We start from the raw sequence: 25,640 nt of genomic DNA on the forward strand, positions 1-25,640 counted from the left end.
CCGAAGCCCAACGCCGGATCGAGAGCGATCCTATCGCGGCTGCTTCCAACGTGCGTGTCTCTCTCCGACATCTCGACGCGGAAGCGCACGAGATCTCGGGGAAGGAGAAAGGTGCGAGGGAAAGCTCCGCTTTGTTTATTTCTGGATTCGTATGGGAATGAAATTACACTTATATCTTCCCATTCGTACCCTGCATTAGCTAGCTCCGGGAGGAATTGACTTGAGGTTTTCGTCTCGAGGCAGGACCGGAAAATATTCATTGCGGAGAGGAAAACAGTCCTTGTAACAACAAAAGCAAACTCTTTTTATTCTCATTTTTCGATGTTATAGAGACCATATAATCCTTAGGTTCATGGTACCTTTCGTTATTGTTATTATTGTTGCTGTCAGTGTCTTTGTAGTTTTTTGAATCCAAGAATGCCTAATTCCTCTCAACAGTCATGCGGTACCCAGAGACGGGGACAATCAATCTGCGACGCTGTTCTTCGAGACCTCTCGAGTTTTATTCCGTTTTGCGCATCTCTTCGTACCGATGGGGCGTTGAACTGCTGAACAACTAGATCGACTCCGTCTTCCTGATCATAGAAGATTGCATACCCGCGTTCCTCTGTTCCCGGGGTCTCACAAGACTTGATCATAACTGTCTCCCAGAAATTCTCCCGTCTATCCGTATCGGATGAATTGCGTCCTGCGTCGAGTCGTTTGGATATCACCAGCTTTGCACTCGTTCGACTCGGAGCAAATACAGAATCATTTTTTTCTTAGATACATCGTATGTACAAATAGCTCAATTATCCTCGTATATACAGAACAACACGAACGTGAAATTCGTCGCGTCGTCTCATTTGCGTTCTCGAGTCACGTCATAGAAAAGAAATGCCGGATCTCGGCGAATTTCCAGCAAGCCAGAAAAGAAACATGGCGATTCGGATCCTCGCTCAGCAATACCGATCGTCTACACGACTGCTCTCTCCCATTGATGGCACCGTAATGTTTCTTCGAGTATTTTTTCTCTCTGTCCCTCCGGAATGTGGAGCAGAATAGCTTGACGCGAGCCAGAGGATCCAACTCTCGCTCAACTCAGACACTTGACTAAGGCATCTAAAACGAACTGTGAGTGTCAGGGAATAGTCGAGGGAAGTTTTAGCACCAGGAACCACTTCCGGTTCTGGTCATGGTGAGACTCGGAATCGGCGAAGTCATCGAGGGACAGGTTTAACAACAATGGCTCGGTTTATCAAAAATGTTCGCCTTGGCTAAAATACGAATTAGATCTCGCGGTCGCTCAGCCACTTTGTATAATGGTTCCTCTGTCGGTAAGCGACGTCCCGTTCATCTAACATCGTCTCCTGCATTCAAACCTTACACGAGAATGTATCAAGAATTATTTACTTTTGGCAGCTTAAACTTATGTGTAGATAACTGGAACTTGCGTCGCCTCCTTCGTCCTGCTGGATAGCTTGCCCTGGAATTCTTGTGGACTCAGGCATAAACAGAATGCGATTCCTCGGACGGTATTTCAGAAGTGTCGTCACAAGGAGTCCATCGATCCAGGCCGTTCGCGGAGTTGAGCGTTGCTGGGGTAGTTTGATACTCGTGTGACCCTGTGAAACCAAAACGCTTGTTTCAGTGAAACTCTTCCATTCGTGACACTCAGAAGCTCCATGTATCTGTTCGCGATAATCCCAGCGCCCTGGATGCATACAGTTTGTGACTGTTTCGTTAGTCCGAGAGCCGAATCGATTGTGAGAAGTCCATGACAATGCTTTCTGTGTGAGGCTCTCGGATGGAGGAGTCCCGTCGACGAGGCCCTGAACTCATCCAAGAGCTGCCGAACTATACCATCCAATCGATCTCGCAGGTTGGAAGTTCGTAGCGGAAAAGAGCTCGCTCAAACAGTTCTTCTGCCTGCGTCAGGAGAATCGCTCGAACGTTTATTGATCCTCGCCACTCTCAAGCAAAAAAAGCGAGTCGATAATGTAAACACTTAGTGCGACAGCCAGTGCCCTCTCCGATAATTCGCTAATACGTCCTCAGCCTCCTCAAAGGGCTGCAGAGCTGACCAACCGACCGATCCACCGCTCGACCGACTGACCGTCCGACCAACCAACCGACCGGACAACTGACGGCGCCCGCGATCTAGCGGGCAAGCAAGGAAGCATCGACTCTCAAGCGGAGAGCGGCAACCTTTACCACCCTAGCCCGGTCTGAACAACCCGGTCCAACGCTAATCCAATTACTGACCGCAATGAATTATCCACTTGCTTCCCCCGTATCCGGAGCCAGTCACCGCCACTACGCAGATCCGTTCGGCGATGCCGCGGTGGTCTGCTGCCGTGGCATAAGAACATCAACAACGACGTCGGAGCCCCACGCCGCGGCTCATTCTGTACTATGTATGTATCGGAGCGTCGGTCTGGCGAAATCATCCGATCTCGGGTTCCCCCGCCACGTCGAATCCGCCGCTGTACGGGTGGCCGAGTGCGTTCATACGGGCCTTGCAAGCACATCGGGAGACCAAACGAAACGGTCGGAGTTTCAACGCCTCATTGAACTCGGCGGAATAATAATTCTGAAATCTCGCTCACGTTGAACTAATTGATTATGTAGCCAGCCAGCTAGCTAGAGCTTACAAGTTGGAATACAGGCGTTGTTCCTATGGTTGAGCGTGCCTGTCCGATGCGGCGTCGAGTATAGCTGAGTCTCTTGAACACCACCGGTTTGCGGATTCCGGAGCGTTCCGTTCCGTGCGATCGAGGCTAGCGTAGCCCCGTGATCGTTGTGAGCCATTGACCGATGGTGATTTAGAGTTGAATAGAGTAAAATATTCTGATCTTGCATGTACAGCTTCGAATCCCTATATATGGTTGAAGTGTCTGCGAATCGAGAGAATCGAACGAGCGATTAGTGCCGGTCGAAGGACTGTACGCGACTCCGCTCCGATCGTATCAGGCCATCGATCGCTTCCAATCGAGGATGCTCACCATGGCAAGGACTTTGGTTTCCACGTTGATCTTGTGGACTTGGAGACATGAGGAAGAATTTCTTCTTAAGGCACACTGTCACCAGAACGGCTACAACCACGATCACGGCCAGTAGTGGAGCTACTATGGATACGACCAACCATAGAGAGGAACTACCGCTAGACTCGTCGAGAAGACCGCTTCCGATTGAGGCTGAAAGCGAGAGATTTCCAAAAAAATTAGAGGTGCGCCCTCCACTGTCTCACGCTGCGCATCCAGCCATTAGGCATCCGATACGATTCAACGGCTGAATATTCAACCCTACAACTGAAACCAGAACCGAGCGAACAGGCGGACTGGCACTTCAGCCCTCCGGAAAAAGTCGATTGTGCGCAGCGACCACGACGCCGAGTAACTTTCTACAGCAATATCCTTTTGAGAGCAGCGGTGAACAGCATCGCTACAAACACAATCGTGAATACTGAACAACCAATGTCAGCGGAGAGGACGGCGATACGCTCGAAAAAGAGTACGTCGCACAGTGCAGCAGCTGCCCCGTCTTTTCCTCCCGCCAGTGGAAGGCACGCTGGTCGTCGAGGCCTGCATGCTTGAATATTCATCCACCGAGCTGAGAGCCGGCGCGAGAATTCGACTTCAACAACGACAACAGCAACAAGTTCTCGGCAAAACTCTTGAGCGTGAGCGCAGAAAGCGCGTGCTCGAGGACCTTAACTCTTCGTCGAGAGTTCACTGCACAACATCAATCAATGCCGTCTCCCAGTGAGCTCCGGATGACTTGGCTCGTGAAAGTGAGTGTAAGAGGAGAGCTCTGCGAGGAGAAGCATTCCCCCCCCCCGCGACTTCCAGCTCCCGTATACTAACCTTGACCCGCCGTGGAAGAGTCCGTGGTTTGAACGATGAAATCTGCTTTTGTTGACCCCGCATCGCTGTACGCAGTGACCGACAGTTGGTACTTGCGCGATGGAGTTAGGTGTTCTATCGTTTTCGTGCCTGTCGCCGTGATGACATCAGACAAAACTACCCACGTATTCCTCTCATTGGATCTGCGCAGGAAAGAGAAGAGCTTTTTCAGAGAAGAACTTCGGCAAATTCTTCTTGGGATTTTTTTTTGGAGCTGCAAGGAGCTCCCGCATCTCCCTCGACTAAGCCCCTGAAAGCGACGTCAAAAGATTTACACTACAAACACTCGCGCATGGCGACCCACCCATCTCGACCGGTCGTCCGCCGGGCGGGCTGCCGGCCGGACGGCCAGCCAGGTCGCCAAGCTCACCGACCCATGTCTTGACCGACTCGTACTCGGAGAGCTCGACGGTAGAACTTCGGGGCAAAACCTGATTCCACCACTGTGAATTGAACTTCTGAGGCAAAAGGACGAATCTTTGCCAAAGGGAACCAGTCATCCTTTACTATTTGCCATGGCCGCGGCGGCTTTCGGTGCTGCGGGCCGCTCGGAGCTGCTCCGAGCGTCGCTCCCTTTTTGTCTTTCTCAACGAGACTTAAATCCTTGTCTCAGTCTTTATTTTTCTCCCGGATCCTCCTTCGGTATCTCTCGCTCCCCCGTACGCAGCCGCCCAAAAGCGTTGTCCCGCTTGTGCTCCTGCGTTTGCGCGCCGACCGAACGTAAGCTCGAAGACGAAAGGCGCCGATAAGGAACAAGAGCAAGTTGACATCGCAAGCCATGTTGCAGAAGCTGTTTGCTCACTGGTCTGGCGGGTTTGCGTCCACCGTACGCCGCCGCTATGGGCTAAGCTGCTTGAGCTCTCCGATAAGACTAAAAAGGAGCCAGCAGCAAAAGCTTGAACAACTCTCCGGATAGAGCGCAATCGAAACTCCGATCGGGTCGGCCCTCAGTCGAGACATCGGCTTGTAGGGCGCCTGTGTTGTTAGATCGTGTAAAGAAATAAGCCAACCGATAACGCCATCAATGTGCACCATAACGAGGATGGCTATCACATTGAGCTCACAAACTGCTGCCCGAATCCTGTGAGATTTGAAATTATTCCCCCTCGCCCACTAACACCGCCTCCGTGCTCCCGCAAATCACGATTCACATCACGAAGAAACTTCTTCGGTGGGTCGAGTGCGGAAAAGCTACTTCGGAAGTGCGGCGAGAAAATTGTTAAGTGGGATCACGCGATCGTGTCGCCACCCATCGCTTGTAGTTGAGTGCTGAATTGTGATGTCGATCCAATTCAAGTCGTCAATGGCATCGGCGACCAATAAGGAGAAGCTACGAAAAGTTCGACCGGCGGTGGTCTCATACTGTTATCAGAACCCACCTATATTGAATGGCGAACCGTGTTACAGGGCACGTCGCCTGGGCTTGAAGAGCTGCAGCTGCCGAATCCTTCCAGGCGCTCAGATGCAACGTTATACAGCTGGTGTTGGTGGAGATAAATCTTTCGAGAAGTGGACGAATGGGCGGAGTTCCTGCGGATGATACATCAACGGCTTAGCTCGAACGACGCAGTCGGACGATAATTCAAAAATAACTATCTCATGCTCAGCCGCGATCGAACGACTGATTCGTCAGAGAGTCGGAAGCCAGTCGGCCGAGCAGGCGGTCGAGCAACTGATCGAACGAATGAGTGAGTGAATGATCGAACGACGTTTGACAAGAAATCGAATACGACGGCGTTGAGCGGCTTCTGCTGCTGCTGTCGGAGTGATCCCTCTCGGAAAGAAAAGGGAAGAGAAAATTTACGAACCTTTTGTTCTGGCCACGGCTCGCGGTCCGGGCTCACCAGTGCCCAAACTGTTCGACGCCGTCATATACAGCTGGTACACGGTGCCGCATCTGAGGCCTTGCAATACGTATGTCTGCGCATTGGCCGCATCCAAAGTAACTTTGAGCCAATGCTCTTCTTCGAAGGAATAGTGGAGCGTGTATTCTGGAAAGAGAACGAACTTACGAGTCGAACACGTGACGCGTTTGCAAACGAACCGGTGCGCGAACACCTCAAGCTCACTGGAAGTATTGAGCCATGCAGCATATTTACCGGTCACTTGGCCCTTATTGTCTTTGGGACTGAACTCCCAACTGACTCGGAGAGATGACGTCGACACTGGACTGACCCGAATGGATGGCGAAGTCGGAGGAGCTGCAAAAAATCCATACAGATAGAACTTTGAGAGCGAGTTTCCATTTTTGCCGAATCGCCGCACAGCTCGGACCCGCTGTATTCAGACGTACGACTTTGTCACGAGCTCCCTGCCCTCTTCCGTGCCTCACTGGACTATGCTACACCGCCTAGTAAGAATCATGATCTGGCGCAGTATATTTCTCAATGGTCATCTCGGTATGTACTCGAGACGCGGCATCGAAAAGAAAATCATGTCATATTCTTCTTTTTTGGATGAGTCCCGTACGATGCGCCATTCATAGAGATTGAAATAGAAATAATACGCGCGGGGAAGGACATCGAATGTCGAATCAATCCCCACTACCGTGAAAGAGAGCGGAAGAGAGAGACTGGAATTACATGGCCCATTTAGTTCATGCTTTCGCTCGTTTCGACCTTGGGAAACCCAAAACACTAAGGAACTTTTTTTTTCTCGTTTGCTACCTCCATGTCCCCGCTCGCTGTCTCCTCTTTCTCTTTCCTCCCCTGTCGAACTACTTGAATTTCCTCTGAGGGTTACGGTTTCTTTTCGTCGTTGTCCAATCGAGCGTTTTTTTTCTAATGGCAGGTAAGAGAACTTCGTGGTAGTCCTGACCATGGAGCCAAGCACAGATCCGCTTGGCAGAAACGAACCGTCAATACGAAGTTCACTCTTTTTCGAGTCTATCTGACCGTCGAGAGAAGAAGCAAAAGAAACAGCTAGTCGTTTTATAGCCTTAAAGCTCGGCGTTGGCGACGGTGCTCACACATATTTGCAGCAGCAGCAGTGACGGAGCGAGAGAATGTGCGAAGAGAGAAACGGAAAAAAAGTGAACTTCCCCGGCAAGGGACGAGTGAGCGCTCGGCCTGCCGCCAACCTGGCCGGGAACGAACGTATTCCTCGAAAATTCGCTTCAGAGACGCAGATGGCTTCCGCGACTAGCCATTCGGGCCAAGCAAAAACAATGGAATTGCGGGAACGGAAAGAAGACCTCTGAAGAAGGAAAAAGACACACGAGACTCCGAGTGCCACGAAGGCCGGCCGAGCGACCGGCTGACCGTCCGCCCTCATTCAGAGTCATGGTCTTCGTTGTGTTCTCCCCTGTCGGCCGCTTCAACGCAGAAAGATCTCCCGCTCATTATATGCTTTTCTGCCCGCCCTGACTGGCTGGCTCTCCGGCTGTCCGGGCCGCCGACCCGGTGCCGAAACAACTGTGCCTGACGACTGGAACGCACTAAAGGGTACAAGGTCACGTTCCGTGACACAAAGGTGAAGATTACGGGGGATCGTGGCGAAAATTGTTGAGAATTAGGGCGAGCCCTGTCGGGGGCCACGATGCAAATTGTGACTGAATGATGCCGCGCTGATACGGGGAACTAAGGGCAATCGCGAAGTGGACAGTCGACGATCGCACCGGAAACGCGCCATGCGAATGTCACGCTCGACGAAATCCGTGAAACAGTAGTCGTTGCGGAACTCACATGTTTCCAGAGTGGCCGCGATGACCTCGTCCGATGCCGGTCCCGTGCCTGCCTGGTTATACGCCTGGACCACGATGGCGTATTTAGTCATTCTCTGCAGGTTTGTGAGATACGTTGTCTCCACTGGCGGCTCCACTTGTTTGAACGAATAGCTACCGTCCGTGTATGCGAGACGGTAACCCACTTTATAACCTGTGAAACATTCATCATCGCATGAGTGGCGAGTCCCGAGATGAACATGCTGAATAATGGTCGAGCCGCTCGTCCGATCGGGCCCGACTGTACCTTTTATCGGTCCATTCTGCTGGTCTTTCGGTGGGGCTTTCCAAGAGACCTTCAATGATTGCGAGCCCGTCGTGTGCACGCTCACAGAGTTCGGTGGAGCACTGGGAGCTGGAAAGTACAGTTGAGCTTCAGAGCTTCGCAATTCTATTCCGTCGAGCATTTTCCTCCTCTACGCTCCAGTTGGCCGGCGGGGAATTATCTCGTCCTCGATTCATGTGTTTTCCTCCGTTTAGGCTCCCATGAATTCGAAGAGACCCTTGGCGTCCGTCCCGAGCCCAGTTACGCTCCTAGAGCTCCAGCTCCCCGACGATACATTTCGATCTTGACGGAATTTCACAGTAAACAGCGCTACACCCTTCGCCCCTGATCCGCGAGGAAAAAGTTAAAACTCCCGCGTCCTCGAGAGCCATTCCGTCTAGAGGTCTTGGGAGTAATTCAGGAAAAACGAATGGCCCCCATTGCCGAAAAATGCGCGAGCGAACCCAGTCCCGCGAACAAATCGGCTCCGGCAGCTTTCGGCTCACGGAACGCTGCGGGAATACGTTAGACGCATTCTCGGCGATCTGTGCGAGGTCGAAAATATTATTCATGCTTTAATAGCTTCGGACGATAGACCACATGAGCAAGCATAACTGCGCGAGTGGGCGGTTGGATGATGGGATGACGAAGATTAGTCTGACCCGCGAGCGCGACTGGCGGGCGGGGTGGAGTACAATGTCACGTCACTCGAAGACACCTGATGCTGCCGCTACGACTCAATTAGATGACGTTGGCTTGACGCTAATTACCGGGTCAGTGCGGGATAGCGATTGGGACAAGCGAGCCTAGACAGCAAGGTGGGCAGTCGGGTCGTGAGAAGGCAATTGATTCTACGATGTCGACGACATCTGCATACTACGCTCGACGAAAGGACCGAGAGACGCGCTTTCAACCGAGTGACAAGCGCATTCTCCGACGAACGGCCTCACCCCTTTCCACTTGTCGTTCCGAAGTCGGTTACTCATCACCTCATCGTCGTTCCAAATTGAACTGAAATCGCTCGCGCAGAAGAGCAACCGCAAAGTCAGGGTCTTCGATCAGAGAACAAGCGGGTAGTGGTGATTCATCCTCGACGGGAGCGAGCTCCGGGGGAAAACGGAATCGAACAGGAGGACTCCCCACCGTCAAAGTATCTCATTCGGTGCATCGTGACCAAATCGTGAATAATTACTCGAGCGTTCAAGAGTGACTACTTTCTCGCAAGGTGACGGAGAAAAAAACGAGCAGTCGAGCCGGTGATACGATCCACGTTCAGTATCCGTTTGCTTCATAGAGAGTGCAAAAGCATAAAAACATCCGAGAGCTCCCCGCTCGCGAGAAGCGATAGGGACGGTCTGCTTACCTTCTTCGGTTGTAATGAGAGCCACGGTCCCACTGTAGGGTCCGGTTCCCAGCGCATTGACTGCGCTCATGCGAACCTCATACTGCGTGATAGGTTGGAGATTGCTCAGCACGGCCAGGTGATTCTCACCGCCCCCTACGACAACTTTGTGCACCTGTACGAGTTCGGGAATTGATTAGAACTGTCATATCCAGAACCAGCCGATTCCTCCCGAGACTACTCCCCATGAAAACCTAGGAAATACTCAGGGGAATTCGGTAGGGACCTCGCTTGGCAAATTACCGACATTCACGACTCTCTTTCCGCCGCTAAATCGGCATTCCGAACGGGCCTCGGACCGGCACATACCTTGACGTTGGGGTTGTCTTTCGAAGGCCAAGGATCTTTCTTGAGTTTGTATTCGATCGTGTAGCGCGTGATCACAGAGTTACCGCTGTACGGGATCTGCCAATGTAGCGTAGCTGTTCGCGAAGTCTGGTTTCTGATCAGAAGATTCGTGGCCGCTCCGGGGGGTTCTGCAACAAACGGAAAAGTTTCCACTCGTATCGGATTCACGCACCATCGCGTATGCGCTCGCCTACGAAGACGACGACTTCGGTCGTCTCCATCGGCGACAGACGTCAACGACCGAACATCGCCTACTGCATGGAGTGCTGCCAGGGAGCGCCCGACGGAGTTGTGTTCTTTGGTCTAATATTAACCCATAAGATCATAGGGAGGATCGAGCCCGCTGTTGAGTTCTATCGACGGAAGGGCAAGTGGATGGCATTCTATTCGAACGAATCCGCTTTGCTCGTCTTCTTCTAGCAACGATAGCAACAATAGCTCTGCGCTAACAGGTCGGGCTTCCAGCTTATTGACGGCGGGTATCATTGACAGCGGCCCCACCGCCGGAGAGCTCCGGTCGCTCCACCGAAGGTGTTCTGGATGCATAAGATTATCCATTAGCATGCAGAGACTGTGGACACACAATTTGGCCCGAGGAACGGGCAACAGAAAACAGGGGATCTGTTAAGCAGGTAGCACGCCCGTTCGTCCGTTATCCTGACGGCCCCCGAGCCCGCCTGTTCCCCTGTCCGCCTTTTCCTGCCCGTTCCCTGACCATTAACGCCTCGGTCCCTCTCTCGTGGGTAGGGTGACTTGACTCCTGTTTCGGAGCGCGGAACCTCGGCCAGGTCACTAATGAAAAGTGCATTAACTTCTCATGCAGCAGCAGCAGCAGCGCTGACCAAGTGAGCGAACAACTCTCGAAAGCACGCGCGCCAACTCGATAAACACTCCCCTTCGACCTTGATGCTCTGTAACCCCTCTTATCACCTTTCGCTGAGTTACAGGGAACCCTTCGACCCTCGAGATTGGCAAGCCCTTGATAGCGTCTGGGCTCATGACTCACCTTGAACCACAAGTTGAATGAGCGCCGTCTCCTGACCGTAGTAGTTTTGAGCCCTGCAGCTGAACATGGCCGAGTCCTCCCGGTTCGCTTTGTTGATGAAAAGGGCGCTCTTGGTTTCTTTCGTCTCGATGACGTATCGGGACTCGTTCAAAGCGGTATTCAGATTCTTTTCCCACACGTAGTGCATGGGACGGTCACCCGAGGCCGCGCACTCTAAAGTCACCTGGGAACCCTGTCGGACACGGAGGAAAAATATCATCTCTTCAAATCCGCTACAGAGTCCGGGCTCGTTACGTATTCGGACCGCGGGAAAAAATATTCCGCTCGTCCGGGGGAAAGCTCACCTTGGGTACGTTGTACGTCCTGTGCTTGGCGTCGAAGTGTGGCGGCACGTGTACGGTGAGGTAAACGAGCTTGGAAATGCCGGCACCGATACCGTTGTGGGCCTCACAGAGATAATAGCCCTGATCGGATTCTTCGAGCTCTCTGATCAGGAGCGAACCATTCACCAGATGATGGTTCCGAAAATTGTAATGGATGTAACTGAAGTTGCGCGGCTCGACTCCTGCGAACGAACGTACATACGTTTCTGACCATCAAATCGCGAATTAACAGCCTCGATTGGCCGACGATTCTTAACGATTCTCTGAACGCGATAGCAAACTTCCGAATGTGAGTATTTTATTTCCCTGGTCTGCGCTCCATCCGAGTGATCGGGAGTCGAGTGAACTACGTTCTTTCGAATCGGTCGTAGATGGAAGTGCGTCTTGAGGGATAATTTTCTTTTTTCCGCCAGAGAACACAATAATTTCTACTCCCACGGGAATTCGAATACCCACCAACTCCTTTTTTCCATGTGACGCTTGGCGCTGGGAATCCATCACATGAGCAGTGCAAAATAGCACTTTGTCCGATGACCGCAGAGGCGTTCCTTGGCTCCACCTTCCACCTCGGAGCCACGGATACGATGAGCTCAACTGTCCGACTCACAGAAGCTGCATCGTTCGAGACGAAACAAGTGTACATCCCCTTATCGGCGAACTTGACGCGTTGAAATTTTATAATTGATGAATCCTCATTCGACTCGATTTGACGATCGGCGTTGTTCCTCAGCTGGAGACCGTTCTTGAGCCATCGGAATCTATGAGGAGCGGGAAGAACATTTTATTCCATCCAGTATCCCTGGATATTGTTACTCAAATTCTGTAGCACGACGAAAGTGAACTATTCCGGATCGGAGTAGAGAATACGAAAGCTCCCGAACGAGGATTCTCGGAGTAACTCACCGCAATGGAGGGTCGCCCTTCGACACAGAACACATCAGTCTCGATCTGGTTCCCTCTTCAACCTTAATTATATCCGGGAAGAAGTGATCGTCGATTTGAGGGGCCACTGGAATCCAGGAAACACGAATGAGTTGTAGGATACGTCTACTTCAACATCCACTCCACGTCGGATATCCATCGAGTACAGGGGAATTCGTTGCTTGGAGTTCCGTTCCCAGATTCACGGAATCTGAGCTGCATATTCTCATCGGAATGATGTGATGTCATCATTCAGATGAGCACCGATCTCCTTCCCGAATGGCTGTGCGGACGAAATTCATCGTTGGTGTTCTCGGTGCGAGGTGGAAAGTTTCCCGTGCTAATCAAGTCTTTTTCGAAGCCAAATGCCCAACTTTGCACTATCGAGCAATAGGTCCAGCTCAGTGGCCTGTCTGTGTCAGACATGCGGGGAAACTGCTGGCTTCGCAGTATCAATGCCGTGGCTGCAGGGTTCTCTTCAACCGAAGGCCGGGATACAGGGACCGGCTTACTACGGGCTAAGAGTAAGGACGGGCAAAAGAGAGCCTCGAGACTCGAACTCTGAGAAGTAGTGGCAGCAGTAGTAGAAGTACTACTACTATAGAAAAGAGAAAAACGAAAGGAGCCGGGGAAAAGGAGATGCTGTATGCCTGGCTTGCTCGCTTGTTTCCTATGGCATTGTATCCTTCTCCTACTTCTTTGTTGTGTAAATGCAAACACTCGTTCATCGTGCTCCGTCTTCGTCCATCTGAGCGGTGGCGGCGGCGACGGCGCCGGCAAGCGAGGAGAAAGCTCTTTTCGAGTCTTTCCATCGCTATTTCTATCAGCCATTGATGGTCATTCACTCAACATCGCACGGAGGCGAGTGGGCCAGGGTGCGAGTCAGCCCGGCAGAATAAGCACCGACCACATTTTTGTCTCCTCTTGGCTCCCTTCTCCGGCGAGCTCTAGAAGAAAAGAAAATGGATTCTGCTCTCAAGATGGTGAGCAGTCATGTTGCTCGATCGTAGGCTTTCCTTCAAGAATGATCGTTCCGGAAGTTCATGCAAAAAGCACGACATAACGTCAGCGAGAAAATGACTGGCATATGTCAGAACGTGTCTTCCCGCAGAGCATGGGCCATCATTAGCTCGTCTGTATCGGCTCATCGAATCAGCCGCACGCGTCAGCCGATATACGACCAGGCGAGGAACGGATACGTTTCGTCTTGTATGTATAATGAATACATTACGCCGGGAAATAGCCGATGCAGCCCGGAAGAAGTCATTGTTGAGAAATGATCGATTCGGGGCCTGTCAGTCGACCGGACAACGTCGTCGGAGGCCTCGGCCGCGGCAACAGGATAAATGTTTTTCTGCCTACGCGTCAAGGGGACTCTCTCCGAAGGTTCACATTCCAGCCTGCGCATTCGCGAGCTTCAGTTTCCTTTGGCCATCCTCAAAGTCAGCATGAGCCCTTCATGGAGCAGACGGACCGCACTCGTCCTGGTCCGCGTATACAGATTTTCCCGTTTCGGCGCCCGCTCGGTCGGACGACGGGCAGACAGACTGCCGAACAGGTCTCCCCGTCTTGTTCGGAGCTCAAGTACGGTGAGTCGCTGGATAGCCGAGAGCATGTTCGACAGTTTGGCCTACCAACTCGAAAGGATATCGATTGTTCCGGGTACAGCGAAAAAACTGAGACCGTTTAGAATTTCAAATGACAGCTGACAAGAACGACGAACTAAGCATGGTTTTTGTCCGTCGACCCTCTTTTTTCTCTGCTTATGCGTCGTTCCCATGTATTCTACCCTCGAACTCAACCGTCAATCCGATGGAGAGAAGGTTTCGTTGTTTCGGTTTGTACAAGCGATCTTGCGAGACTTCCTCCTAGTTTAACTTCTTCCTTCGAGTGCTCTGTTCCTCTGGGCGATCTTTTCTTGCGTCAGCGCAACGGATTCTCCCCGCTTGTTCGTTTTTCGTGTGCAATATAAGCGTTTGGATTCGGACAGGAGCAGCAACGCACACGCAGGGTGGAGAAGAAAAAAAACGAGGGAATAGACCCGAAACGAGAGATCATCGACGACTACGATGATCATGCTGCTGCTGCAGGGGATCCATGAACGCCCTCCAGGAAAGATGGAGAAGACGAACGCCTTCGAAAACTTTCCTCCGTCGTCGTGATCTTGGAATGAGCGCTACCTCGGCACTGGGGGAGTTGGAGGGAAGACAAGCGCATAACAAAAGCATTCCGAACAGCTCTTGAAGAGACACAAGAAGAGATCATCAACCATCCGGTCGGGAACATCGGTCGTGCTCTCTTTTTAAAAGCGATGTGGATTGCGGAAGGAATCTCCATTTCCCCTTCAAAATGGTCCCGCTCGCATGCTGGTCATGTCGGAAGAGATGTCGCTCTGCTTTCCAGGATGTTTCTGACTGGAGGGCTCCGAGGAAAAATAGTGAAGTCGCGCCTGAGTCGACATCCGAACCTCTCTTCAAGCGTCATCGAATGGATTTCGTTTTTCGTTAGAAGACTTTTCCATTCCTTTCACGAAATTCCTCGTTTCGTTTAATATTATGCATACTTGGACTGCTGGCTGTGCTATCTTCCCAAGGATGGGTACTCACCGACGACGGAGATGTACGTTGTTGCTGTCGTCGTATCCTTATCTTGACCACCCTGAATCTGACAAGTATACTCTCCTTCGTCGTTTGGCTTGTGAGTCTGACGGACATGCAAAACGCCCTTGTTGTCAATGGAGTGCCGATAGTTCACCGGAAGCACCATACCGCCTGAAGGAAGATGATGGAGCATACGTGTTAGAATCTAAAGCTTACGGCCTGAAGGCAACAGCATCACGAACAGCAGGAGCATCAACTCGCGGATCGCTGCTGCTCTCGCACCACCACCAGCAACGCCGAAGCTTTTCGTATCCTTTTCATGGGTGGTAGCTACAACAACTAGTGCCCCGCTGTTATTTTTTTTCGTTCCCTCGCGGGGACGATACCCTTCCTGGCTTAACGGGAATCCGGCGAGTTCTGGAATGCAGCCCGGGCGATGCTTCGATTACGCAAAACTCCTCCGCAAGGCTCCGAATCGAATGGCGTCCGAATTCGTGAATTCCCACCGTGCCTAAGAAGGCGGAGCGTTCCCCCGTGACGAAGCTGCTTCCAGTGCATCGCTGGTGTCAGAGCGGATTGCGATGCGAGCCTTCGATACACACGAGTTGCTTGGACACGACGCGCAATTCTCCGGAACCTGCGGCGGGCGGGTTTTTGCTCACTTTGGCCAGAGTTCTTACTTACCTAGATTTGAGGAACCTGTCAGAGTTTTTGCTCCAAGTTTTTGCAACTCGCATGGCTGATTTAGAGAGAGGTTTCCGGAGTTCTCCTCCGTTTTGCCTCTCTTCCTTTTATTATCCCGCCGCCGAGGCTCCCGAAGAAGAGTCTCTTCGAATGGTACGAAAGGCTTCCCAGGGCTTGCTGGCAACGGTACAAGCTAAGACGCAAAGCATGTCGTCATTTTTTTTCGCCGCGCAGCGATTTTCTGCCCCCTCCCCACCCCCGTCGGGGCCTGGATCCACAACAGCCGTCCTGACGCAGCTCATTTTTTTGACGCGATCGGCGGGAAGCCGGCAGAATGCATTTCACTAATCACCTCGCCGAGGCCGGATCCTCGCGATCCTTGCAATATGTTCACAAAGGACCGTGCATAAGGTTTCGAATCGGCTGCGGCACCGGTCATTTCTTTCTTAGCGAGGGTGTGCCGGAGGTAACGCCAGAGGCCAACCTACGTGTCAAAGCTTGACACACTTCGCCAAATTGAGCTCGGTTAGCACGCGAAACATGTGTTACTTACTCTTCAGCCACGTAATCGGTCCCACCGGGTAGCCACCGTACGGACACTTGATGGCTAGATCGGTGCCGGAGACGACAGATGCGTTCCTCATGGGTCTCACAAACGCTTCCCCCTCGATGTTGACTCTGCTCGAGTGTTCGACTGCTGTTCCGATATCGTTCGAAGCTACGCAAGTGTACTCCCCGCTGTCTTCCACTCGAGCATCGCTCACCTAGAATACGGGAATACTCTTGAAGAGACGTGACCCCTCAAAAAGACCTCTCACAAGTTGTTTGAATAATCCACGGAGAACTTTCGCTCTGCAGTCGAGGTTTCCCTCGCGAGCGATCTCACTCAGTAGGTCGCATGAAGTGAAAGTGCCGGGACATGCGACCGGAATCTCGGAGGAAGGAACCCACCTGGAGAATGGCTTCGGTTTCATGAGCGTTTTGTCTTGAAGAAATTTTGTGCCGTTCGCTCTTGTACAGATGGTCACCGTCGATTCTCCAGGTGACTTCGGGCAAAGGACTGCCTTTGGCTTTGCACCGGAGCTCGAAAGTGTCTCCCGGAGTGACGAATTTCTCTTCGAAACCCTCGAGCATCGACGGACTCATGTCTGGAAACGAATCGTAGCTATATTCCCCGATTATTCCCAGGGACGGAATGCGCCTCCCACGGCACGCCCCCCTCCCCCTGATTACTCGCGAACACTGAGATGTAGGTAAAAATCCCTCGTTCAACGAAGTGTTCGGCCACGAATGGAGCGGGACCGGCTCACGAATCGACATTGAGATCGGATTTCGGCGGACATTGACGGACGTCGGGACACGTTGAACGGCCGCGCTTGTTTTTCAGCCTTGAAGTTTTTTTTACGAGGTGTCTCCCAGCCCTCAGCAACGACGCCAAGAAACAAAACGAACAGGATTGGAACACCATGTCCACTTGTTTCTCACGCGGTCTGTCCGTGGTCGTCCCCCAAGGGAATCAAAACGTCCTTGGCAAGTCCGCTCGGACACCGTGTAGGTTGGCATCCAGCCAGAGATGTTTACCGCAAGACGCTTGGAAGACGGTATAAAAGGCCTCGGGGACAGTCGGCGGAACGTTCGAACAGAGGAGGCGGACCTGGGCCAAGACGAGAGCACCAGCTGCTCCTGTCGAACTCCAGGGTCACGTATGCGAAGCTTGTCGACACACATATTATTCACACGGAACCGCGCTCCTGGGTCAAACGTATGAATGGATCTCTCACAAGTGTTGTGGCCAAGTCGTCGCAAACGATCAGAAAACTTGGATTCTCGCTGTGCGACATCGATCGAGGAGAATATGATAAGCATCACGATATCGGCTCTCGCTCTTGACGATCCGAAAGATTATTATCTGAAGGGGAGAACCGCGTTCTTCATCCGGTATACACATAAATACCCATTCATAATGAAGGACCGGAAACTGCCGATCCCTCTTCGGAAATCGGAGACGACACCGAGACGATGGACTCACGGGCGATTCGAATGCCCCGAATTCCGCCTTCGGATGGGGAGAAATGCACTTACCGTCAAGACGCAGCAAAGCCACGGCTTGCGACGCGTCGCGGTCGTTTTCGGCGAAACATTGATAGATTCCCGCGTCCTCTCGTCGGATGGATTGGATCCTGAGCACGCGATCCGAGTCCAGGAGCTGGATGCGACCATCGGCGAGTAGTGGCTGGGAATCTTTGCGCCACGTCACCGACGTTACCGGTTGACCTGAGAATTAAAATCGAGTGATCAAACTTGATTTTTCGGTCGGGTGATGATCATTCCTTCCATAAAGTTTTCCGGCTCGATCACATAATCGAATCAGCTCCAGAGAAACTAGTTTCGCTTCTGAGAACCGAGGGAAGAATCCCGTTCTCTGAGCTCAGACGGAAGCCCGCGCATCGCTGAGTTCGGTCGATCTCCTCGAGGGACTGTGTTCTGAGAAGAATGCGCCTCGTGACACATGACACATGGCAGGCAGCGGACTTACTAGCCGGCCTTCCGCTTGAATGGACGGTGGGTTCGTCGCTTGGACGCTCATCGGAGGCATAAAACGCTTTTTGTGTGTGTTTGTGAGAGGAGAAAGAAATCTCAACACTCCTTCTCCTCAGAGTTCAATGTGATTTTGATGACCAGTCGACCGAGGGGCAAGAAAAAAGGAGCTCTGACCACTTTTCAATGAAATGGCAAAGACGCCGCCGCCAGCAAACAACAGCTGTGCGTTCTTGCTGCTGCCGCCGAACTATTGTGAGATGAAGGAATCCTTTGGGAGAATGTTCAAGACACGGAACAATTTTTTTCCTCCGTGCCCTTTCATGCGCTTTCCTTTATATTTACGGATGCCCCCCATCCGGCCTGAGAGGTCCATGAACGCATTTGCTCCATGTTGAACTTTTCATTGCCTCGAGCAGAGCACCCGGAAATCAAGCATTGATTGACAATCAAGATTGACATGCATGTGAGGTGTTGTTCTTTCGTAATTTCTTTTCGATTCACTCACCTTGGATACTGCAGTTGAAAACCGCCTCGTGACCGATCTCCACTCGCTGCTCTTGAGGGTAGAGTTTAGTTTGAAGAGGGATCACGACTGTCAGCACAGACTCGGTTCTCTCCTCGCCGGCCGAATTCCGCGCGATGCACACGTAGCGACCTTCGTCGGCAAGTTTCACTGCGCGAATCGTTACGACCCCGTTCGATGTTTGTAGACGATCCGTATCGATGAGTTTCCTGCGATTGCCTTCTTCATCTTCGATGTACCAACTGCAGCAAGTCGGAAACGACGGAATGTTTGAGCAATATCGAGGAATAAACTCCGACATTCATGACGTTGAGCGGCCGGTGGCAACGATTCGATGGCGACACGATCCGACGCAGAAGAGAAATCGCGGAAGTAGGGCGAATTCCATATGGATGCATTCTCTCCCTTACCTGTACTTTGGAGGGGGGTGACCTTGTGCAACACAAGGTAAATCAACGTGTGAACCCAATTTAGCTTTCACTTCTGGGAAGAACAATGTGGCTTTCGGCGCTGAGCTCACGTGTGATTCTGGAATGAAGTTCGCTCAGGGTCAGATATGCGCTGTGGTCCTGATTTAAATATACGCCAACGTTCTCCTCACACCGGACGCGCATTGCGCGTCTTGAATTTTGTAAAACGCACGGGAGAGAGCCCAGGCATGAGTTTCGATATTCGGCGATCGATCGACCTCTCTACGCTTCGTGGATGTCGGGAGACGACAAAAATTTCCTCCTGGCCGTCTGGACCGCTCGAAAAAAAAAATCGGTGATTTGAAAAATCAGCTTCGCGCTCATCTCCCACCAAACTGGGTATGCCAACAAGGACGTCGCTGGCGAATGAGCGAATGAGCGAGCGTGCCGGCCGGCCCGACCAAGAGCGATCGCTCAGACGGACGGCGAGATGTTGGAGGAAGAGCGCGGCACGACGATTAAAAAAACAGATCTTCGGCCTAATGCTGCTCGCCCTGGGGAACTTCGGCCACTGTATATCGGCTTTTGCTCCGCTGTGGCATATGCTCTCTACAGGGAGTCTGTGAACCGAGTGACTCGCTGACGAGCAGACGAAAATCGCGACCGATCCCTTGTTCGCTTTCTCATGAATATGGGCTGCTCTAACCGTCGCCGCCTGCGTGGGGTGATTCGGCCGCCCGCACAGAAGCCCTCATTAAACGCAAAAAGCCCCGGCTTGCCTGGGCACGTAGCAGCTTTGCGAAACAGCGACGTCGCTATCGTATCAAGAATTTACTTAGGTGTGAACGATTATGCCATTGAGGATGTCAGACACCGCGGCAAATTAGGAACTGTGGGCCTGGCTTTTTAGCCTTTGACACTGATTGGATTCTTTATGCGGCCCCTCGAACATCTGGTGTGTCTGAAGTCGGATCGCTTTTCGCGACGGTAATCCATGCTCCGCTTTGGAAAAATCCGACGGGCTCCCTCCAGTGCCGGGGCGGAGCGTGAGTTCCTGCGAACGGCCCCCACTCGCCAAGAGATTCCACGGGAAACAGACGGACCGCGATCCGTCGGTGTAAATGCGCCTCGATTCCACAATCACGTATTCTACGCCGCCGGAACAGGAGGAAGATAGAATTCCCATGCATGAATCCAACACAGCAGCTGTGCTCCTACCTGTCACGGTGACTTTTCCATGAGTACTGGTGACGGCGATTTTTCCGGTGAGCAGATGACGCGTCCGACATTTGTACGATCTCTTCTCGTCCTCAGTGGACGTTCTATACACCAACAGTTCACCACTCTGTAGCACTGTGTAGCGATCCTCTGAAACAAGATGAAAGAACTTCGCAGAAATCAGCGGCAGCAGGAAGGGAGGATGTCACGAACGCTCGAAGAGAATTCAGCGCCGATTTCCGAGAGAACGGATTCAAGCCGTCATTTAGCACGTCAGGCTTTCGTTACACGACTCGATCAGCGGATCTGTCGGGCTGGATCTCGTGAAAATCGTTCCTCTTGGAGCTGCCGTGATGAATTGATTTTTGGTCGGGAGAAGACAGAACTAGGTACGGAGAAGGGAGTAACGAATGGATGAGCTCTCGAGAATCAAGGCAGCCGAGGTTTCAAGATTAGATTTCTTTTGAGGTAGCTACTTGTCGAAGTGAGACGTTCGAAAGGGAATTGACAGATGAACAGACCGACTCACAGACGGAATATCGAACAGACAGACGGACACACGGACCGATGGCCGCCGACGAAGACCGACCGAGGAGAAGGGAATCAAATTGGATCGCAACGAGCACGAGAACCGAGAACGCCGCCGCTAGAACAGCCGCAGCGGCTGTCAGCCGACATAGGGAAACGAGAGGTCCGTCCATCCGCCTGTCGGTCGGTCTGGCCGTCCGTCCGTCTGCTTTCCGACTCTGGTTGTCATCGTCGGTAGGTAGGGGAAGCTTCCAAAGTCATTCGAATCACTTAACCCATTCTCTGACATGGTCTTCCCCGAATCGTTCGCTCACGCACGCTCATACGGTGCTCTCCTCGTTGGGATTAGGAAGGAAACGGTACCGAGCTGTGAGAGGTGAATGAGTCGGAGACGATGACGACAGCCGCAACGAGCAGGAGGAATCGACTCGACTCACTAAGAACAGGAGGACGGGGTCGGGTAGCTTGATTAGATGAATGAATCGATGCGAGGGATGAGGACATAAGACCGATCAATCGATAGGTAGATAGGGAGTCGTCAGACAGAGCGAGGGTCAGCCAGGACCCTTCGGAGATTTCTTAGGCTCTTCCTTCTATTTTTCACTTCCGGATTTAATATAGAACGAGTAACGCCTGACGACGCGACGGCTCGAGGACCTCTCCGCAGGTAGGTATATCTCCGGAAACCGAGTTCCCGCTCCGTCGTCGTATATCATAGGAATGTCATGGCAGGTTCTCCGCCGCAGACGGCGGATCCTTATTCCCCCTTTTTTAAGAACTCGTTGTCTCAAGCGAGATCTTCGGGCCTTCGTTCCCTCGCTTCGCCCAACGGTGCCTATTCATCTCTTTCAGTCTTGAAAACGTCGTCGACACCGCCGACTCGCTCTGTCTCTCCGCCAACGCCACCACCACCTTCGGAGGAGGTAACAAGCTGCCCTCATTTAGCTGCCCCGGTTGTCAGGGCTCTTGCGAGTGCTGTTCTCGCTTCTCGGAGAGCTTCACGAAGCCGTGTCTCTTATCAGGAGCGTCGTCTGTCTCCTCGGCGTCGGTGCTGGCGGCCGGCGGTGGTCGTTCCTCAGACGGCCGCTCAGGGTTTCTCTCGTTGCTCAATTTTATGCTCTCGGCACTGGCCAACCGGGTCGTTACGGGCGCTGTCTCAGAGGAGTGAGGGTGATGCTCATCCACTGCCGGCTAACCGCCCGGCATTACTCCATTCAGCGGCGAGTCCCGTTGCGATGTCGTCGTCGTTGTCGTCATCGCCGCCGCCGTCGTCACCGGTGTTCTCCGTGGTCCTCCTGTTCGGCCGAACTGTCAAGCTGCTGTAACGAGCCCTTTCGAGTAAACCCACCCTCTGTGGCGGCTCGTCATTGCCTGGGCCGACGTACAAATGGCTCTTATGGTGCAAGTGGAGACAGATTTGTCGCATCATTCCCATTTGCCGGAGTCCCTTGGGCCAATTAGAAACGAAAGGAGCGATTCGGCCGTTTGAGCGACTTGTCGACGACACTTGCGCCGCAGCTGCGTTCGCCGAGTCTTGCTGACGCTCGGAAGGTGGGGTTAGTGGGGAACGGGCGCAACAGGGAAACGGAAAGAAAAAAAATCGGAGGGTTATAGCGACAGGGCATTCAAACAAACGGCGCAATCGGTTTAGTTTGTTCGAGCTGCAGCGACATCGCGGTCGGCGTTCTCTTTTAAGGGCTCCAATTCTGGTTTTTGTTTCGGTTCTCTCGAATTCCCCGGAGGGTAGAGAAAGTCACGGGGAAAGCTCGGACGCTGGAACTTTTCGGAGTTCCTCGCTGATCGCCACTCCCGTACATAAGTATTAGGCGCTCGTCTGACTCTCCATTTTTCTCAACCTCAGTGAGCCGACCGCGCTGTGGTTCATGGGATCGGGGTCCTATAATTGGTTAACGGCGGCATAATGATCTTTACCTTTATTCCCTGAAGCGTTGATGGTGAAACCATCGTCTCGGATCCACGCATCGACGTTGGTATACTGCCTAATGTAGGAGGGCACATGGCACTTCAGGACGGCGGTATTTCCTCTCACAACAAATCCGTCGTAGACTCTCGGCTCGTATGTGTAGTCCACCACTGAAAAAAAACTTTTCGTCTCACCGGAGGCTCTTGCACGAAACTCCGGGCCACGTCCTGGAGTGGGAGCGACAAGCAGATCAGATGTCTACACAGTACGATATGTATGAAGAATAATGGGGGAGGGGGGTTCCCGCTCGCAACGATATTGTTCGCGACAGCGTGTTCGATTAGCGAGAGCGGTTGTACACGAGATGGCAGTCACAGACACTTGAAGGCAGCACAGTCGCGTCTCGCAACAATATTACAGATAGCTCGCTCGTACTTACCCGCGCTAACGTGGACATCTCTCGAGGTAATGGAACCCACATTGTTGGTAGCCACGCAGCGATATACAACCGCGTGGACATCCTGCCGGTAGTCTTCGCTACGGAAGGGCGGAATCACAAGTGTGCCCTCGTCTGAGAAAACGCGCAGACCTGGCACTTGACTCACTGTTTCGCTAGGGTCTGGAAAAAAAAATGGAATCAACTCAACATTTCGTTGCAAAATAAACGACTTATCGATAGTCACGAAAAATAACTGACGCGTTCCACTAAACTTATGCGGATATCTAGTATGTAGCTGTGTATTTCATGTGCTCCCGGAGGCTCTTTGCGGGGGGATCGGGTGCCCGTACGGGCCTCGATTGGGGGGGGGGGTTGAGGGAAGGTCCACATCGTCACCTTGTAAATCGGGAACCGGAAATCACGGGGAACATTTCCGAGATCTCCCACGCTCCCGAGTTCCTCTTCAAAATATTTGCACGGGCCGGATGTTTCCGGGATGGAAGAATTAGATTTCCCGTGTGATCTGTAATTATTATTGACCCCTGCTCGCGTCCCGACTGTCATCGGAGATCATTGCAGCGCTCATGGGCCGGTAGTCATCGACGCATACAGGATTGATGACGGCTCGGAATCGAGTGAGCTGAGCATTGCTTGCGATTGCCCAGCGACAACATATTGTACAAGGCAGTCAGGATGCTGTGTATGAGGTTTTGTTCATTCGTCTCGATGTGCTCAGTGACCCGCATCGAGCAGCGACAGGAAGGAATGTTTGGCAGAAGGGAATAATCCCCGTAGTTTCCCATCCGGCATTCGAGCGAGCGAGCGAGTAAGCAACCGACCAACCGGGCTAGCACGGAGGCGAGACGCCAAGCGAGCGAGCGGACAGCGACGGCTGTCCTCCTGGACCAAATTCAATGCACAAGCGGGACAGTAATTTGACGTTGGCGATTTTCGTATCTATCTATCTGTCCATCTATCCGTTGGCATAAACTGCGCCGTTATCCGTGCATTCCGATCGTCTATCTTGATCGATCGTGAGCCTCCCCGTGGGTTGGACGAAAGGCAACCGATCACGGCGTGCCGATCGCAAGTCCCTTTTCTCTCAAGGAACTCGGATTTGTTTCCGAATTCGCTTCCTTCGGAAATGTTCTCGAAAAGATTGAGAGCAAAGTTCCACGCGGCAACCGAACATGAGCGTTCGAATCCGATGGGCTTGCGAGCAGCTATCGATGAACGTCGGCGTTGAGCGAAGCGGGAAGTGCTGGGAAAATTGCATGTGATAAACTCGTTTCCAGCGTAAACGCGGTCTCCGACGATGGGCAGGGGAAGTCCCATCGAGCCGAATCGCGCCGATGCTGCACATGTTGTCAAAATGCTAGCGAGACGTTTGAGGCTTTTGAGTCGTCGGTGAATGGAAAGCTCGTCCGTCGGCTGCCGACGAGCGCAGCTCGGAGCGGAGAACAGTTTATGACTTTAATCCCTGCAGGGCATCCTCTGCATGCAAACTCCCCGCGCCATACTCGACGAACGCACATCGAGAGGCATGCCTGGAGAGGACAGATAATCCCGTCGGAGTGGCAGTGCGGCTCGGACACAGTTGTCCGGCTGCTCCGGCGATCTATTACGAATTGTCGTCACCAGCCACTGATTTCCTTGTCGGCAATCAGTTACGCATCGGACATGCAACGTGGCCATTCATTTACAAGGGAATAGTTTTGGCGGTATCAAGACGCCGAAGTCAGCCGAGTTTTGGGTTCTCGCCGACGATCTGCGGACTGGGAAACCAAATCCGATGGGACTGCGGAGCAGGCTCAAAAAAATGTCCCTCTCCGAAACGCCGATCGAAATAATCGGGATGTTGGGAATCTCCGGCATCTTTCCACCAGTTCTCACTCCGCAACAAGAGCGGAATTTTCGCTCTTTTCAGATCGCTCCAGTCCAAGAGAACTCCACGCGCTGCTTATACGCGTGATACTGGCTCACACCGGGAAGCGGGTCAGGCTCTCGAAGACTCACTGACCGACATTGTCCCTCAGCCGTCATGCATAAAAATCGCCCACAAACACATGGAGCTGCGCGGGAAAAGCTGCGTTCGCTAAAAACCTAGCCCCGGACAGCAACAGATACGACATCGCGGAGGAGTCCGCGTGGGCATTCCACTCTGGATATGAGATGACGTCCTATTCCTTCCCTCCGCGCGCCCATATCTGGTTGGGGTTGGGATGCACCTGTCCTCCGAAACCCGTTCCATGGGGGGGACATTCTTGAGAGGAAGCGATTGAATCAAGGGGGTGGGCGACGATTGGTTCGAAGGCTTTTTGACGATGCTTGCCGGACGAGCGCGGCGAGGAAAATTCTACCACTTCATCAATTGACCCGGAAGAAGACTGAAGTTCGAAAGGCTTGTTCCCTAACGATTGTGTCCGATAAGGTGGCAGCGGTTCAGGCACTTACCATCGGCAGAGACCCATGTGAGTGTTATGGGAGCGTCTCCGGCGGCCTCGCATGTCAACTCGGCTCCGCTTGAATTTGAAAACTCCACCCAAAACGGAGGTTCCGCAGAGAACCTCGGTCCTGTACTGTCGCCACCGGTCACCACGGCATTGTTCCCGGCGGTAACTCCTGGAAATAAAGAGAAACGATGCTTGTCTTAGATTTTAGTCGCCCTCGCCATTCTCCGTCCTCATGTCGTTTCTGTCCCGCTAAAGCTACGCACTAGAATTGATTGATCGGATGACTGACTCAGTGTCGGGCAGCAATTAGGTCCGCCAGTTGCCTCAGTTTAAGTTTCTATCACTTTCTCGATACTGGACGATATGGTCCGTAGCGTTCGCTGTCTGCAT

The 25,640-nt window shown here is 52.5% G+C and overlaps 1 protein-coding gene across 1 annotated transcript; it reads right to left on the reverse strand.

Moving 5' to 3' along the window:
* Positions 1-1,255: 1,255 nt before the first annotated feature.
* On the reverse strand, positions 1,256-25,640 carry LOC100906084 (Down syndrome cell adhesion molecule-like protein Dscam2). Its single transcript, XM_029112485.1, has 26 exons — positions 25,595-25,640; positions 25,252-25,419; positions 22,798-22,977; positions 22,367-22,528; positions 19,907-20,056; positions 18,689-18,806; positions 18,261-18,520; positions 17,297-17,488; positions 16,166-16,362; positions 15,768-15,978; positions 14,537-14,701; positions 11,913-12,018; positions 11,466-11,767; positions 10,971-11,191; positions 10,627-10,858; positions 9,582-9,748; positions 9,234-9,387; positions 7,853-7,960; positions 7,568-7,759; positions 5,984-6,085; positions 5,693-5,875; positions 5,264-5,414; positions 3,846-4,027; positions 2,985-3,176; positions 2,634-2,876; positions 1,256-1,604 (listed from the first exon to the last, which is right to left on the reverse strand). Exons 1-26 carry the CDS (start codon positions 25,638-25,640, stop codon positions 1,483-1,485), a joined length of 4,506 nt encoding a protein of 1,501 aa, XP_028968318.1. The 3' UTR covers positions 1,256-1,482.

Source organism: Galendromus occidentalis, unplaced genomic scaffold (genome assembly GCF_000255335.2).
Source record: "Galendromus occidentalis unplaced genomic scaffold, Mocc_1.1 scf7180000077511, whole genome shotgun sequence".
NCBI lineage: Eukaryota > Metazoa > Arthropoda > Arachnida > Mesostigmata > Phytoseiidae > Galendromus > Galendromus occidentalis.

Coding starts and splice junctions, on each gene's coding strand:
- LOC100906084 (XM_029112485.1), bottom strand. CDS start 25,640: ATGCAGACAGCGAACGCTACGGACCATATCGTCCAGTATCGAGAAA. Junction 15,979..16,165: donor AAACCGAAGCCATTCTCCAG/GTGGGTTCCTTC, acceptor CCCGTATTCTAG/GTGAGCGATGCTCGAGTGGA. Junction 10,859..10,970: donor GGACGTACAACGTACCCAAG/GTGAGCTTTCCC, acceptor CGTGTCCGACAG/GGTTCCCAGGTGACTTTAGA.